This window comes from Mauremys mutica, chromosome 7 (assembly GCF_020497125.1).
Source record: "Mauremys mutica isolate MM-2020 ecotype Southern chromosome 7, ASM2049712v1, whole genome shotgun sequence".
Classification (NCBI taxonomy): Eukaryota; Metazoa; Chordata; order Testudines; family Geoemydidae; genus Mauremys; species Mauremys mutica.
Genome location: NC_059078.1, coordinates 47,085,875 through 47,104,513, shown reverse-complemented (window position 1 = coordinate 47,104,513; position 18,639 = coordinate 47,085,875). Strand labels below are relative to the sequence as shown.

General features: G+C 44.3%; 1 protein-coding gene across 1 annotated transcript in view; it reads right to left on the bottom strand.

Moving 5' to 3' along the window:
- DOCK3 (dedicator of cytokinesis 3) overlaps positions 1-18,639 on the bottom strand; it is a 641,328-nt gene that overhangs the window by 131,677 nt on the left and 491,012 nt on the right. Inside the window, exons 20-23 of the mRNA XM_045024316.1 lie at positions 15,634-15,717; positions 15,138-15,238; positions 13,490-13,571; positions 2,926-3,096 (exon numbers count right to left, since the gene is read on the bottom strand). Coding sequence (XP_044880251.1) covers positions 2,926-3,096; positions 13,490-13,571; positions 15,138-15,238; positions 15,634-15,717 — 438 coding nt within the window. The remainder of the gene's footprint in view (positions 1-2,925; positions 3,097-13,489; positions 13,572-15,137; positions 15,239-15,633; positions 15,718-18,639) is intronic.

The window sequence follows — 18,639 nt, the reverse complement described above, 5'->3', positions numbered from 1 at the left end:
TAACAATTTGTCCTGTATAGTCCGTAACATTCTCTATATTCCTTCACCCCTTCCTCCATTTCTCTTGCCTGTTATCTCCCCCAGCATCTTGTCTTGTAATCAATTTTGATTACATAGTGGCCTAAAGAGCTTACAAGTGCCATCACATGCAACATATAGATTTTTAATTAAACTAATAACAATCTGAGTTTTGAAATATTTCAAGGTATCTCTTTGAAGGCTATTACAATGGCTGTGAATCTCTACATCAGTTTATCTCTTTGATAATCTGATGATTCTGTGGACTAATTTTGGGAGGTCTGTGACAGCCTTTGGGCTGGGTATTATGGCCCTGGGTATTCTTGCAACAGTTTGCCTGAAGCCTGCCTATAAATCTTTCTTCTGAGTGGGAGGATTTCTGTAATGATTTAGGAAACCTAGTAATAGTTCAATAATATGCTAGATAACCGGTGGGATCTCTGTGATGGTTTATTAATTCTTAGAAGGGTATGGCTGCTCTCTGTACAAGTATCTGCAATGGTCTGGTATATTCCTCTTGTCAGATCATTGAACTGGAAAGAGGGCAGAATCAATTTCACTGTGATGGTCGGGAAAGAAGCATGGAGAGAGAGATCTCTAACATCCTGGGTGAAAGGAGAAGTGTGAAGAAAGATTTTTGCTAAGGCCTTGAGCATTTCTGTCATGGCTTAATAGTTTTCCAGTTATCTGGGTTGCTTTTTATTCACTCAAAAGACCTAACTCTGGATCAGTGTATGAAAATATAAACAATGAAACAGGAACAGGGCTGTTCTAAATAACCACCTTCACTATTAGATTTAAGTCTTTGCTAGAACATTACTGGATCAGTATTGATATGAAATATCCAACAGACAAGCACTGGACTAGCGTTAGTATCATACGATGATACATGCACTTAAAGAACCTAATCATTATAACAAAAGGCTTGAACTTGTAAATTGCCATTTGTCACAATCATCCTGGTAGAAGCAGAAAGGATGAGCAAGGTCCAAGTAAGTCTTCTCTTTCATCATTTGTCTAAAATATCTTCTCTCCTACCATTGCTTCTCCTGACTATTAACATGTTAAGCATCCTTTATAATGAAGGATGCATAAGATCCAATATCTCTTCTCTTTCAATACTGGATCTAAAATATTTTCTTTCTTGTCATTGTTTTTCATGACCATGTAGTTATTAAATATAACTTGTTTACTGATGGATGAATAAGATCCAATATCTGTTCTCTTTCATGACTGATTGGATATATTTTTTCCACTCATTGTTGGTTCTCCTGAGCAAGTTGACTCACGTAGGTATTGATGACCACTTGTACTGTATTTTCAGTGTTTGAAATCCTACATGTTCAATCCATTATCAGAATATTCCACATCTCTTTCCCTATTTAAAAAAAAACCTAAACAGTTATACACTGCACTCCAAGATTATATGCAGGAAAAGATGGATTTGGGTAGGGAAAGGAGAGTCACGAGGCATATCCATGATGAAAGAGCGGTGCAGGCAAGGTGATTATTACTTACAGAATTAAACGACGGCCTTGAAGTACCACCACACTTTTGTGGGGCACATATCCCAGCTCCGCTCACCTGTCCTCCAGGCTGAGGGGCCTATGGGGCAATGAGGGTCGAGGGGGCAACACAATGGCAAGTGGGAAACAAAAAGTAAACTTTTCAAATATTAAACAGGACAGGTTTTATAAATATACAAATGCCTGAAATGAAGACATTTTGAAAGACAGTAGTAACACAGGGCAAAAAGAGAGAGAGAGAGAACTATCCTGTCCTCAGTTCAGCTTCCCTTATGTATTTACGATAGCCCAAATGAAAAACAAAAGAATAGTTTCCCCAGACACTATTTTCCTCCGAATGTCAGTTTCTTGGTAGAAAGTTGCAGTGATTTCTGATGACCCTGGTCCATACTCTTGCTAAGTGATTAAACCAAAGACTGCAGCAGTGGTTCTCAAACTTTGTCATAATGTGGACCACATCTTGAGAGAGAGATTGTCTTGCTGACCACTTTCCCTCCCACTGGGATAATTAAACTTTATTGTGACAACTACAGCAATTGCTTCCATGGAAAATCCTATTAGGACAATATTAAATGTATCTGTAACTGTCTTTTATTGCATTTTAACAACGGAGAATGTCGAGAACCAGCACCGCATTACCAGTCAGCTCTATGCAAATCACAATTTGAGAGCCTCTGAGCTAGGGTATGTACATACAACAAAAGATCCTACTGTGTAAAGTGTTAAGTTTTAAATGTTAGTATAGTGATCTTTACAATAACACAGAGCCAGACTGTGACATCCTTACTCACACTGAGGAGTGTCTTACCTTATGTGAACTCCCACTTTAGTCAATGGGACTGTTTGCAGAGTAAGGCATTACCAAACATGAATAAGGATATCATAATATGGTTGTAGTCAATCCACAATTGATTTCAGTAGTGATGGTGAAACTGAGGATGTGAATTTTTCTAGGGTTTCCTATTTGTTAACTACACATCAATCAGAACTTTTCCACTATGCGCAGCTGCTGTGACCTACGGTATTGACTTGAGCTGTTACTTTTCTTTGTGACTAATAAAGGAATTAAAATTCCTCTGTGCCAATTCTGAGACGTGCTTATGAATGAGACACTTAACATAAAAACAACAAGAATATGGAATGTCTACTCTAACCACATAACATGACAATCCATTTGTCTCCCTTCTTCACTGTAAAACTGCCCAGCTGTTCTGCATCTGTTCACTGTCTAAAATTACTGTGCAACTATGTTACTCATTTCTGTAAAATCAGCCTGTAAAAGAGCACAAATTATGGCTCTTAACTATTGGATGAATATGTTGCTTGTGCACAAAATAGTTGCCTCTGCACTTCCTGTATTCGAGTATAGAAAATAACTAACCTGTGTGAAGATGAGAGTCTCTGAGCTCCTGCTGTCCAAGCTGAGCACGAATCTGATGGACTGGAAAAGCTCTTGGATACTGGAACGAAATTGTTCCTCCTCCATTCCACAAGTAGCTCTCGAGTAAAGGATCCGAGATTGGACAATGAACTTGAAAAGATATTCCAAGGCCTTAATGAATAAGAGAGGAATAAGAGTAACAAAGAAAGAGAGGGATAAAGGAGCTTTAAAGAGAGCCAGGAAGATTTTAATAACATTATTAATAATGGAATTCTTCATTCACAGAGAACAGGGAAAGAAAAACAGGTTTTGTAAATTAAAACACAGTTATGTACATCCTGCTCGTAGCTAAGTGTTCCCTCCTCACCAACAATCTTCACTATGGAAATCTCTAACTAGGATAAAAGTTCTGTTCTTAATTCAAGTTAACTGAATTAAGGCAAAATCCTAGTGAAGATAATGCAGTAGGTAGTTTTCATACAAGTTAGCTGGTTGACCTAAAAACTATGGGGGAGCCTAGTCTTTCAGTCAACTTTCTAACTTACATGAGAACTACAAACTACTTTGTCTTCAACAGGATTTTACCATGAATTAACTAACTTGAGCTGAGAATACATCTTTTGTTCCTAGAAAAGATAGCAATGATACTGCAGCTGCATGGGCTAGCCACTTGAGTAAATACCAGGGTCATGGGTGGGCTTGTATAGCCCCTGCTGCTGCAGCTTCACTGCTATTGGAATTCAAGCTAGCCAGATCAAAGCTAGCTTAGGTATATCTACATGTGCTGCAGTCACACCACTGATTGCTGTGTAGAGATACCCAAGATGGCATAATATGCTAGGCATGTACTTGGGGTGGCTAGCCCCTACTGATGCTTGTGCTGCTGTGGCTATGCTATTTGTAGCATGCCTAGCTCAATCAGAGCTAGCACAAATATGTCTCCTCAAACTGGAAATTATACCTCCAGCTCCAAATGTTCAAATACCCTTAGAGTAACAGAAGAGTGCCTACCGGGGGAAAAAAACCCTGCTCTTCACTCTGGCCACGATGGCCTGGCCTCTCTTTATCCCCTGCAGCTGCATGTAGAAATAGCAGTATGTGTGTATAGAAGGAGGCAGGAGCAGGATGTGAGGGTCTCTGGAAGGCCATAACTTTACTACCAGCAAGGAGCAGTTGTACAGTAGCAAACAGGCTTCCCTTTTCTCCCAGCTGAATACAGTTGCAGGGGGAGTTAGGGATTCTTCTTTCTCTCTCCCCATATGGCAACATCTCTTTGTCCCTATTTAGCCCAGGCAGAGGGGGAATAATCTTCTTGAAATACAGCATTTAACACTATATAGTGAGTGATAATTACTGCGGTTCCAGAGGATTACCTCAGTGAGTTTTTTACAGTAGAGTGAAATGTCACAATATGGCTTGTACAGACTAGGATAAACAGTGTATTTTAAAAAAGTGTCTGCTAAAATGCTTTAACTAACATATTTTAAAAAACACTGATCTAAACAGGAAACTAGCTGTATTTTTATGATTCTATAATTCTACGTATCAATTGGCAGAAATGCACTCTAGGGGTGAGCTAAGTGTCAGTGTAAGAAAAAAATACTGTCGTAGTGCACGCTTTATTATGCTAACTAGCCCAGCATGATCAGCAATAGTAATCACAGGACTCACAGCTAGCTGAGAAAATGGATAGAACTGAGTGCCAGTACCCCATATGAAAACATAGTGCTCTCCATTCTCATCACATGGAGTACACAAGCAGCAGCAATGAGGCCATGCCATTTTGCTTCAGTAGGCACCTCCCCCTTCCCTTCAGTCTTCCGTTTTGGCACGGCTGAAGTAGCAGCTGAAGTGCTGTTTGATGCCATCCTCATAGTCTGGGTACCTATAACTACATTGTCTAAGGAAGCAAAGGATAGGTTGGATCCCCACAGCTGGCAGACACACATTATTAATGTCCCTACTGGTGAAAAAAAGACAGTTACTCAACTTTGTAACTGTTGGACTTCGAGATATGTTGCTCATATCCATTCCAATTAGGTGTGCACGATTGTCGGAAGATTTTTGCCCTAGCAACAGTCGGTGGGTTGGCTGAGGTGCCCCCTGGAGTGGCACCTTCATGGCGCCGGATATAAACCCCAGCTGACCCAGCGCTACCTCAGTTCCTTCTTGCCAGCTACTCCAACAGAGGAGAAGGGGGGCGGGTTTGGAATGGATATGAGCAACACATCTCAAAGAACAACAGTTACAAAGGTGAGTAACCATCTTTTCTTCTTCGAGTGCTTGCTCATATCGATTCCAATTAGGTGACTCCCAAGCCTTACCTAGGCGGTGGGGTTGGAGTAAAATGTTGCAGAGTGCAGAACTGCTGAGCCAAATGCCGTGTCACCCCTTGACTGTTGGACTATCACATAGTGGGTAGCAAAGGTATGCACCGATGACCAAGTTGCTGCCCTACATATCTCCTGTATGGGTATATGAACCAGGAAAGCAGAGGACGAAGCTTGAGCCTCAGTGGAGTGGGCAGTAAGTTGTGCAGTTGGGACACCAGCCAAGTCATAGCACGCACGGATGCATGATGTGATCCAGGACGAGATGCGCTGGATGGAGACCAGAAGGCCCTTCATCCGGTCTGCCACAGCTATGAACAGCTGGGTAGTCTTCCTAAAAGGTTTTGTTCGTTCAGTGTAAAAGGCGATGGCCCTGCGAACATCTAGGGAGTGCAGCTGTTGGTCCCGTCGAGAAGTGTGCAGCTTAAGATAGAAGACCGGGAGGAAGATGTCTTGGTTGACATGGAAGGCAGACACCATCTTAGGAAGGAAGGCAGGGTGTGGTCGCCAAGGTGATAGCTACGAGGAAGGCTGTCTTCCAGGAAAGGTACAGGAGTGAGCAGGTGGCCATCGTCTCGAATGGGGCACCCATAAGTCTGGATAGGACCAGGTTGAGGTCCCACGTAGGGGCCGTATGCCGAATGTGCAGGTACCGACGTTCTAATCCCTTGAGGAACCTGCTGACCATGGGATTGGAGAAGACCGAGTGCCCATTTTCACCCGGGTGGAAGGCTGAAATCACTGCTCGGTGTACTCTGATGGATGAAACTGCTAGGCCCTGCTGTTTCAAGGACAAGAAGTAGTCTAAGATGATAGGTACTGGTGCCTCCAGGGGGGCAGTATTGCTCAGAGCACACCAGCAGGAAAAACGCTTCCACTTGGCCAAATACGTGGACCTGGTAGAGGGCTTTCTGCTACCCAAAAGTACCTGCTGTACCGAGCAGGAGCAACGTAGCTCAGATTGAGTTAGCCCTGCAGCATCCACGCTGTGAGGTGGAGGGATTGCAGATTGGGATGTCAGGGTCGTCCGTGTTCCTGAGTGAGCAGGTCCAGCCACAACGCAAGTGGAATTGGAATGGTCACCGACAGATCTAGGAGAGTGGTATACCAGTGCTGCCTGGGCCACGCCAGGGCAACCAAAATTAAGTGGGCTCTGTCCCTGCGCAACTTGAGCAGGACCCTGTGGACTAACGGGAAATGAGGAAAAGCGTAATACAGGTGGTCTTTCTACAGTATTAGGAAGGCGTCTGACAGGGAATCCGGGGAGTGCAGAGAGAGAGAGCAGAACACCTGGCACTTCCAATTCTCGCGAGAGGCGAATAGGTTTATCTGGGGAAACCCCCACTTCCGGAAAACACAATGGATACCGTCCGGGCGAATCAACCACTCGTGAGCCTGGAAGGATTTGCTGAGGCGGTCGGCTAAGGTGTCCTGGATTCCTGGGAGAAATGACACCACCAGGTAGATTGAGTGGGCTATGCAGAATTCCCACAGGTGAATGGCTTCCTGACAGAGGGGGGATGATCGCACTTTCCCTTGTTTGTTGATATAAAACATGGCTGTTGTGTTGTCTGTGAAAACTGCAACACAACGGCCCTGAAGGTGCTTGTGGAACACTTGACAAGCCAGGCGCACTGCTCTCAGCTCCCGTACATTGATGTGGAGGGATATCTCTTGTGTGGACCAAAGGCCCTGTGTGCGAAGGTCCACAAGGTGAGCGCCCCAGCCCAAAGACAATGCATCCATGGTTAGGGCCAGGGAGGGCTGTGGGGCATGGAATGGTACCCCTTGGCATACTGAGTTGGGGTTCAGCCACCAGTCCAGTGAGGTTAAGACTTCCGGCGGTACCGTGACCACTGTGCCCATGCTGTCCCGGCCTGGGTAGTATATGGTTGAGAGCCAGGCCTGAAGTGGACAGAGGCGCAGTCAGGCGTGTCTGGTCATGAAGGTACAAGACGCCATGTGTCCCAGGAGACCCAGGCACATACATACTGTTTAGGTCGGGAAGCCTTGGAAGCTGTGGATGATGCTCACCAAGAACTGAAAGCGCACGTGCGGTAGACACACGTGGGCGAGTCTCGAATCTAGGACTGCGCCGATGAAGTTTATTCTTTGGGTCGGCTCCAAAGTGGACTTTTCGACATTGAGCAGCAGGCCCAGCTGTCTGAACAAGCTCATGGTGAACTGAACATGAGATTGCACCTGGTCCCTGGAGCGACCCTGAATGAGCCAGTCGTCGAGGTACGGAAACACTTGGATCCGATGTCAACGGAGTGAGGCAGCTACGACAGCCATACACTTTGTAAAGACCCTTGGTGCTGTGGATAGACCAAAGGGAAGGATGGTAAATTGGAAGTGCTGTTGGTTGACCACAAAGCAAAGGAAATGCCTGTGTGGCGGGTAAATCTCTATGTGGAAGTATGCGTCCTTCATGTCGAGGGCAGCGTACCAGTCTCCAGGATCCAGGGAAGGAATAATAGTCCCCAGGGAAACCGTGCGGAACTTCAACCTTACCACGAATTTGTTGAGTCTGCACAGATCCAGGATGGGCCGTAGCCCTCCCTTTGCGTTGGGGATTAGGAAATAACGTAAGTAAAACCCCTTGCCTCTCGGTTCCCTTGGAACCTCCTCTATCGCTCCAATAGCTAGGAGCAATGTAGAAGGAATTGCTCATGAGAAGGGTCCCTGAAGAGGGATGGGCGGGAGGGAGGGAAAAACAAATTTAAGGCGGTATCCACTTTCCATCATATGTAGGACCCAGCGGTCTGACGTTATACGGGACCACGCATGTAGGAAATAGGAGAGGCGAGGTTGTTGAAAGGCAGGGAAGGATCCTGGAAGGAGACTGGTGCTCCACCCTCAGGCGCACCTTCAAAAATTTTGTTTGGGCCCTGCCGATGGTTTGGGGGGACTCTGGTTCTGGTCCGTCTTTGGACCAGACTGTCTCCGCCTACCACCCCGGCCGCATCTTCTAAAGGAAGTCCTGTCTTGGCTGGGGGTTAGGGTAGGTGTGCTGCGGTTGGGGTCGGAAGGGCCTATGTTGCGTCACCAGGGTATGTATGCCCAGTGAACGCATGATGGCCCGGTTGTCCTTCAGACTCTGAAGCCTGGAGTCCGTCTTCTCTGAAAACAGATCCTGGCCATCAAAGGGTAGATCCTGTATAGTCTGGTGGAGTTCCGGTGGGAGACCGGAGATCTGTAGCCACGAGATGTGGCGCATAGCTATGCCCGAGGCTAGCGTCCTAGCCGCCGAGTCTGCCGCATGTATTGAGGCTTGTAAAGATGTCCTGGCTACCTTCTTGCCCTCCTCTAGTAGGGTCCCGAACTGCTCCCTGGACTCCTGAGGAATAAGTTCTTTGAACTTCTGCATTGAGTTCCAGGTATTATAATTGTATTGGCTCAAGAGGGCCTGCTGGTTAGCCACTCTGAGCTGCAAGCCGCCAGTGGAGTAAATTTTGTGCCCAAATAAATTCAGGCATCTAGCATCCTTGGATTTAGGAGCGGGAGCTTGTTAGCCATGTCTTTCCCTCTCGTTAATGGACTGTACAACGAGGGAGCACGGCTGGGAGTGAGTATACAAGTATTCGTAGTCTTTGGAGGGGACCAAATACTTCCTCTCCACCCCTTTGGCAATAGGAGGAATAGAGGCTGGAGATTGCCAGATCGTGGTGGCATTAGCCTGAATAGTCCGGATAAAGGGCAAGGCTATTCTGGTCGGTGGGTCGGCAGACAGAATGTCCACTACTGGATCCTCTATCTCCACCACCTCCTCTACCTGCAGGCTCATGTTTTGTGCCATCCTGCGGAGAAACTCCTGGTGGGCACAGAGGTCTATAGGTGGGGGGCCAGAGGAGGACGTACCCACCACCGCCTCGTCGGATGAAGATGAGGAGGCTACCTCTGGGGACTAATGGGTCCTGGGGAAGGTCTTGCTGGGGAGGGTCCGGCTGCCCTAGGTCCAACATGCTAGGGGCATGGGCCTGGACTGGGGGCAGGGCTGTCGCCTCCAAGCCACCCGAGGAAGGGCGACTCACAGTGGCATCCAGTACCAGGGGCTCCGAGTGAGCAGAGCAAGAAGCCCCCGAGGGGACATCCTGGGCCTGATGGTAAGCCCAAGGGGTCCAAAAGGACCATTGCAGAGGTCCCTGACCAGGATCCTGGCCCTCATCCTGCCATTGGCTAACACCATCCACATCTTGGTCCTGGACATGGTAGCCACTTTCTGCTTGGGATGACCTCGAGGCGGGGTGGGATGGTCGAGGTGGAGCCGAGCACATTTGCTGTGTCACCTTGTCGTGCGGTACCGTACTGTGCCGTGGAGATGGAGATTGGCGCCGTGGTCTCAAGCAGTACCGCGATCCCGATCGGGACCAGCAGTCATATCGGTGCCCAGAGATGGATCTGGACCTTGATGAAGATTTATGGCTGGAATGGTGCCGGGATCGACTACGAGTAGATCGGCGCTCAGACCAGCTTTGGGATCGGTGCTGGGAGCTGGACCGGTACCGACCATACCGAGAAGTAGATCTTCGTGAGGTGGAGCGACTGGTACCGAGTGCGACTGGTACTGAGACGGTGATTGGTGCCGGGACTGTGGGCGGTGCTGTGAACGAGACCAGCATCTGGATCGGGACTGTCACCGGGATTGGGACCGGGATCGGTGCCGTCCTATCTCACTCTGCGACAGAGGGCAAAGCATGGAGGGCTTTCTTTTTGAGGGAACAGCCCGTACCGGCCGTACCGAAGGCTGTGATGGTCTCAACTTTGTGAGTGCAATGAGGTTGCGCGCCGTGGAGAAGGTCTCTGGAGTGGATGGCAGCCTGAGCTCAACCACGGTACACACTGGGGAGCTTATGTGCACCAGACTCGACGGCTCTTGGGGTGCCGGAGTCAACGGTACCGGGGTTGATGCCTTTGCTGGACACTCCAACACGGGACGTGGCTCCGAGGGAAGCACAGGTGGCAACGGCAACTGCAAGGGGGCAGCAGATTGCTTGCGCTGCTTCTTCGGTCCCAGAAACAGGGAGTGACGCCGTGTTGGTAAGGGTGCCGGAGATGTCTGATGCCAGGAGTCTTTGCCGGTGTCTGGATGTGGCGCTGACCCTTCTGGTGCCGCAGGCGCGCTTCGAACCAACAAAGTCAGCACCGAGTCTTGATGCGGGGCCGAGGACATCGGGCTAAGTGCCGCTTCCATAAGGAGCTGATTCAGGCGAAAGTCCCACTCCTTTTTAATCCGAGGTTTGAATGCCTTACAAATTGTCACTTGGCACTTGTCAGATTGATGGGATTCCCCCAGGCACTTCAAGCAGGAGTCGTGGGGGGTCTCCCACAGGCATTGGTTTAAGGCAGGCCGAGAACGGTTTGAAACCCGGGGACCTAGGCATCAGCCTGCGTACGGGGAGGATGGGGAGGGGAGAAGCCCCTTACCCCCAACTACTATTTACACTAAGAACAATAACTATTAACTACTACTAAAGAACTAATAACAATTACTTAAAACTATTTACAACTATAAACAAGTGCTACACTAGAAGCTGGGGAAGTGGAGTTCAGCTAAGCTGCGCTCCACAGTTCCAACGACCGTCACGGGCGGTAAGAAGGAACTGAGGGGCCACTGGGTCGCCTGGGGTATATATCCGGCGCCGTGAAGGCGCCATCCAGGGGGCGCCTCAGCTGACCCACCGAGTGTTGCTAAGGTAAAAATCTTCCAACGATCGTACACGCGGCATGTGCACACCTAATTGGAATCGATATGAGCAAGCACTCAAAGAAGAACTATTCCTGCCTGTCACAAGTGGAATTCTTTAACATTCTCACATCATGCATCTTGCCTGGTCAGCCAGTGTGAGTTCCAGGACTTGCTCTCTAAGATTTGCAACAGCCAGTAAGACTTATGCTTGTAGAAATCTGTGGACTGATTTTAAGGACAAAGAATTGGGAAATGAGATTCATCAATAGTCTCAGCACAGTTTGAGAAGTCACAATGTTCAAAGTCTTCCATTATCTCTGGTACAGTGGTAACCTTGATCAAATGGGCCAGTTCAACTTCCTTTTTAATTTACACAACACTGTCTCATTAGTACATAACATTTGACCTGACCCAGAAACCACTTTCCTCGTGATTCAGTTTGGAAATATAATAAACCTCTTCATTTGCATCTTCCTTCTTTACAGAGTGCTCTGAGTGTATTACAATTTCTGCCCTGCTTTGCTTCCAGGCTGTCAACCACCAAATTCCAGAAGTTGGAGGATGCAGCAATGTGAAGTGACTTGAAATTCTCCATAAAAGGGAAAGGTCACTGTGACCCAAGGAAGAGGATTATAGGAATTGTATATGATGTTCCATAATCCTCTATGAAAAAAAGGGTCCTTAAAAAGACCCATGCCTCTGGAGGCAGGCAGCTATTGCTGCAATGGCTCCCCAGAATGCCCTCACGGAGTTAGGCAGAGCACTAGTTGTGGATGCAAACACATGGCTGTGATGGCAGAAAAGCTAGTGCATGAACACTAACAAATCATGTTAAATGTTAGAAGTTCAGTTAGTCTACAAAATCACAGTTGTAGAGTGTAAGGCCCTTAGAGAAGTAGAAATCAATTGAAATGCCCTGAAACCTTCTGTTTTCTTGAACGCTATTATCTTGGAGGCATTGTCTGACAATTAACAGAGACAAAAGGGACTTCAGTCCCTAACTGGAAATTAAGTTTCTGCAAGCGGCAAAGGCAAAATAGTTTGTGCGTGCGTGCGGCACCAAAGCCCTCTGCTTTAGTTTTCAAATACTCAATGAATCCTACTGTTTTACAGCACAGACAATATGAAGCACAAAAGATTGGAAATACAGCTTGAAGGAGGTGGTAGGGAACATTTAAAGCAAGGGAAAGACTATCAGATGAGCACAGAGAAATAAACAAAAAGTAATTTTTCAGGAATTAAGTACATTTTCTTCAAGTCTGTTACCAGTCTTGTGATCGTATGGACTTAAAGAAGTAGCAACTCAGAAGTGTGGACCCTTTGTTGGATTACTGCTTGGTGAAACCTTCTACCAAAGGCTACATAGGCAATTTGAAATGATGCTGGTAGCAATAATGGTCCATCTCTATACAGATGCTTTACATAGTTCCTGAACTGAAGCTAATGTTCAGGATGCAGACACAGCAATGAACTTTAAAATGTGAAGTCAACAAATGGACCTTGACCTTACAGGCCTTTGACATAAAACTATCCATCCTTCAAAAAAAAAAAAAGAGCATTCAAAGTCTGATCTGTGTCAGAGCACTAGAAACAATTTGTTTCTCTCTTTCCACAGTTACTGAAACATCTGAGCATCATTAGCATAAATGTGAAGGTGTATACTAGCTGGAAATGTCATTTATGAGAAAGGGTGACATACTTCTGTTTGCCTGTCCCAGAATCTGCTGAAAAAGGTTGGACCTGCTCAAGATGAAATGATCTATTTGAGAACCTGTCAGTGAAGCCAACTTTCATTCCTCTGGGTTCAACAAAGGCGAACTCAGAAAGAAGTTTGTGTTTCTCCACCTAGTGAACATCTGAATTCCAAATTCAATGGTCTTTCTATAGTAAACCTCTTAATCTTAGTGACTTTGAGTTCTTGCTGTTATACTATAATTGTAGTAAAAAGGTAGCATTTTATTTGTTTGCTGTGGAACTGAACTAGTGCAAAAACTATTCCCCTGGTTCACGCACAGGGATGAGAAGCTGTGTTTTCTTTCAAAATCACGCTCTGTTAATTGACAACTGATCCATGCTCTATGTGATGGTATCTGTCATCACCATGGTCCACTCAAGGGTCCATTTACTGTTAAAATATTCTAGAGCTTCTTCCAGTCTGTGTCACTGCCAGAAATAAAACCCAGAACTACAGACTCCCAGTCTGTACTCTAATCGCTATAAAATGTTACTTCTATAAAGGTGAAATTTACTACTGTGCAGAGGGCCAGCACAAGGCCAACGCCCCACAAAAATATCACTTAAATCCACAAAATAAGGTTTTGGTAGGAGTTAAGGAGGCATAGACATTGTACTGCCCTCTGCACAAGGGTGAATTTCACCTTAAGATTAGAATTTGTGCAGTTTTTGACAAAAAGTTGAAATTTGCTCTGGACAAATGAGTACTGGAAATCTGTTCAAGACCAGGTTTCATGTGCCTTAGAGCAGCCTCAGCTGTGTAGAAGCCACAGCCACATTGAACATACAGGTATTTACAACAAACACATACCCTCATTGCTTCCTGGATATGATCTTGTCGTACAAGCTCAGCTGATCGGTCCATGTACCACTTCAAACATCGGATCAGTTCTCTGAGTAAGAGACACATTGACAGAAACATCAAGCAATTAACTGAAAGTGGCCAACCCTGAAACCTTCTGTTTTTTTTTTTTAAACGACTTGGCAGTTGTTTCCTTAGACAGCAAGAAATGCAATGTGCTCTCTTGTTACACTCACTTCTAATAATTAGGCATATTAGTCTAAACAACCAAGTTTACAGTAATGACATATACATTAATTTAAATGTAAAAAAGAAATTTCTGACACCAAAAAATAACTCTCCGTCCATAATTAACTCAGATGGCAAGAAACAAAGAATCAAAAAGGGGTTATAACAAATCACTTCAAATAAAGAAAAGAATCAGTTTACAGAAAATAAAATACATGTAGTATTTCTCTTTGGCTAAGCAATCTGAGTAAGGCTCTTATAGATAAGCAATTTTCAGAAACTGTTTGAAACTGGAAGAGACCAACTTATGTAAAAACATAGAGAAAATACCTTCATCTAATTTCCTAAAGTGCACAAGACTGTTTAGAATGCCCTGAGGTATTACATATGCTGAAGAACAAGTTTGTTTAGACACCAGCTCATCAGAAGAAAATAGAACTGCAAATAACATTTCCCTTAGATCAAAGATGACACTGATTATTAAAAATTGTGAAACTGCTTTCTCATCATTCTGAACTTCACTGTGCTTTGTGATCCCATACCAAACATACAGTTTCCAATCTGTTTTAAAAGAACATTTTTAATGTAACCTATTTAAGATTTTTTCAATACACTATAGCTTGAGTCTCCTATAATATCAGGACCAAGAATGATGGAGCTGGAAGATTGTTGTCTTCACTTTGTTTTGACCCAGTTTGGGAGCCACTAAATTATGTACAAGAAGCAATTTGGAAGAAAGATAAATTACAATCCTGGCTAATAATTGCTACTGCTTTCTAAATCTGACTCATGAAGTAAGATTTCATTGTAATATACTTGAAAAGAAGGCTCACCACTCTTTTGAATGTTAATGGAAATTAATTTTCTAATTCTCTATTGAAATGAACATTCTGCCTTTAATCTCACAGAATAGAATACCTGGATCTAATCTGAATACTTACCTTTTCCTATGGCTAGTTTCAAAGAAGAGGGCATTAGAGAATAGGTGATTTATCTCCCTAAAGTGGAAGCTATTGGTTTTGTGCCAATGGATGCATTCCTGGTAAGAAATGTAAGAATCATTTCCATGATCTCTGCTTAAGTTTCATGCAGGCCTCAAGTAGCCAGCATCCTTCTAGTATAGGAAGGTTGGATGCTCTGTGGGGCCCATCAAACAACACAGTTTCTAATTAGTAGCTGCTGAGTGACTTCCTCACTTCACAGCATTCCTAGCCCCTGCAGGCTAAGACTGGAACTAGGACTGGCATGACATTCAGCAGCCTCTCTCTGTGGCTAGATTTAGAAGTCATGCTACAATTTTTTTTCTCCAGAATGTTTGCTTTTGAATACCAGATATACTCTGCTACTGTAAAAGTGATGACTCTGGTGCCCATACTACTCGGAAGTCTGAGAGTGTTACTGTACGGAGTGATGACAAAACACAACCTACTTGTAAGCCAGTGCTCCTGCAAAGTGTTTCTGAATGTACATGTCCATAACAGGTCGGAAATGGAAATATTTGCTGTCACGTAGCAGATTTATGATGAACACCTGCGGAAGATAGAGAAGGGAACCCATAACAGAGCAAACTGCACATGTCACCTGGGATTAAATGAACAAGCTGAACAGGCTAAGAAACAGTCAGATGTTGATGCTTTTTTTTCATATGCTGACAATGGAAATGCTCCTCTTTGACTTATTGTTTGCCCCTCCCATACTGATGGATGTAATCCTTCTCTCCTCATATTTTGGCTATGGTTATCCTACTCCTTGCACCCAATAAAGTTACAAAAAAATACAGGTGTAGAACCTCCAGCTGAATCTCTCACACATTTTAAGGTAATAAGATAATAGCAATAAGGCATGGTGGTAAGGTAATAAGAGCACGGGAAATACTGACCACCAGAGAAAGAAAAGTACTAATTTAATGGGATGGGGTTACTTACCAGTGACTGGAAGACCAACAGGCCATACTTTTCTGTATTGTCATCCAAAATCACAAACAACGTGTCTAGAATATCTTGCAGGAACTGAAATGGTAGGAAGAGACAGATAATTTAAATCTACAAACCCTGCTTACATTCAATAGCACTGCTTTTATTCTCAGATGTGTCATACTTTCCTATGTCTTTACCACCATTCTGCAGGAACAGACCACTTAAGATTCACCCATAGTATGTGTAAGAAAAATTACTTATTGCCAAGAATGTCTCCCTTCCCATTACAAAGAACAATTATAAAAGAAAATGACAGAAAACAGAAACATTATTTTATTACAAACTATTTTCATTTAATTTACATAGTGTTTGCCTTTCACTGTCTCTGGGCAGATCAACAGTATTGCCCAAGACTGACAAAACTGTTCACTATTCTGCAGTCCTAATAGCATGTCAGATAGCATTCCACATCTGACACAAGCACATCCACTGATTCACAGTAAACAGTAAATGTTTCAAGACATGGTTAGTACAAAATGGTTGTATTTTACAGCACAGAGATTCAGGTTTTTATTTTTTAAATCAAGTATCTGTGCAACAATTTAGCTATATAATGTCAGCCCCTTTTGTCCATGACATGGCAGGCTGCTCAGTGTGCTGATCTCCCACTGCTTTCCATTTCAATAAATAGGACCCACTGGAGAAGAAGATAGCGAAGTGACAGTGCTATAGGTAGGGTGACCAGATGTCCCGATTTTATAGGGATATTTGGGGCTTTTTCTTATATAGGCGCCTATTACCCTCCACACCCTGTCCCGATTTTTCACACTTGCTGTCTGGTCACCCTAGCTATAGGTGACACTGATAGCTGGCATTGTAGGTTAGCTTTGCGCAATCTATTCCACCGGATTCTCTGATGTGGAAAAACAAGAAAAAAAAACCAAAATGATTTATGAAGTTCCCGAAAAAAAGATACAGCTGTCACTGAATGGCAGTGAATTCCAAAAGGGAGTCAGACACCACTTCACTTGGAATATGTTAAGTCCACATATTTTTTACGATTTCCTAAAGAAAAATTCTCCCTGTGCAAACCCTTGCTGTACTGCATTGAAGACAAAATTTATTCTCAAAATTATGGAATTTTGTGAAGAATTCAAATATGGACATGGAGGAGTAGGCCTGTTTTGCTCATAGTCATATAAGTCAACATTCAATAATTAGCATTATTAAAAAATGAGTACTATTGGAGTGGGCAGGTTTTTTGGGTTCACTATCCCAGAGCCCAAACACATCTCCTTCCAAATCTTAAATTCTGCAAAATAAATTGCAGGAAGGGCTCTCTGCATTTCTGGAACTAGTGGAAGGGATAGCCACTGTCTTCATATCTGGCATGCATGTGTCCTTCTCCAGGCTCACAAGTGTGTGAATGTATTCTGAAATATCATCTTTGATCTGGAAAAGCCTGGGGCATGTAAGATAACAGAAGAGTTGGAACTCAGCACAATAGAGATTGCCAACATTTCTTTTTGTTCTGTATTGGAAGGAAAACAAAACCTTTTTAATTTTTTTGCAAAATGAAATTGTGTCTAAACATTTATGTTTGGATTGAAAAGGTCAGGTTTTCAAATTGGGGTTTCTCTCTCTCTCCCCCTGGAAATGACCAGAGAGTCCACCCTGGACCTTGGAAATGTTCTTGTTAAAAACTTAATCAAAATACATACATATCTGTGAAACATTTCAGTGTTGGTGAAACAGCTTACTTTGATGAAAAAACATTTTGTCAAAAATGTTCTGATCAGCTCTAATTTTGAGGACTAAGGAGAGATTTGGAAAAGTGGAGAGAGATAAAGAAGGCATCTTGTAGATTGTTAAGCAGTTGGTGTAATGGTAAGGGAGAATGATCTACTTGCTCTGAAGGGAAGGATCTGGGCAAGACATAGAAGAAAAGAGACCTAAAAAGTTGAAATAAATCTGATTAGCCATCTGGCATTTTCTGAGCCTATTCAGGTCCAAATGCTGAAATTTTTGAGGTTTGTCAGTCATAACTAATAGACAACACGTTGTTGCTTTGTGAACAAGCGGAGCTGCATATTTAGCTCAGAAATCAAATTGTCGACTGGAGTTTCAGTTCCATCATTGCCTCCATGCAACTAATGAATTTTTGAGTATTCTTGCTTATTTAGGAAGGGAGTTCAGAGACAGCCACCTTTTCAATATTTCCACACAAAAAACGTGGTTAATTTAGAGGTAAGGTTGCTTAGCTGTACTTTCTCACAACAATGCAAATACTAAAAAACAAGGAAATCATAAGTTAAGGAAACGTTCACCCCAAACACAATAATGGCTAGAGACCCCTTTTACAATTACAGACAGAAATCAAGTTTTTACACATTCATCCTGAACACACAGGCTGCAGACCCCCAGCAGACTAGACCTGAGAGTTCTCCCATAGCTCTTACAGGCCAAAATGATAGGTGCAGGTTATATAATCAGATAACAAAAGACCATCCGGGTTATTTTAATTTATAGACACAACAAAGAAGGTTTCCTTTCTTTCATGTTGCAAGAGTAAGAGGAGGATAAGGAGGGGTTAATTACCAGTACAGAAACTGGAGTGCTTCGAGATGTTTTGTCCCTACGGATGCGCACGTGCCCATGAGCTTTTGATCAGAGATTTTCCATCAGCAGTATCTAGGGATGCCATCCTGAATCTCTGCAATTTTTTGGAAAGTATTCTGAGACCTGAGGTCCAGGCAGGAGTGCCGCCAGCTTTTTTGGCGCCCTAGGCGGCGGAAGGTCTCATGCCTGAAATGGTGCCCCCGACAGAGGCAGCGGATGGTCCCACCCCCTAAATACCGCCGACGACCGGGGTGGCTGCTGCCCCCCAAATGTTAATGCCCTAGGCGACCGCCTAGGTCACCTAATGGGTTGCACCAGCCCAGGGTCCAGGTTCAGTCTCCATCCCCCTTTTCTCTTGGGAACCAGGAAGTACCTGGAGTAGAAGTCTTTTTAGGT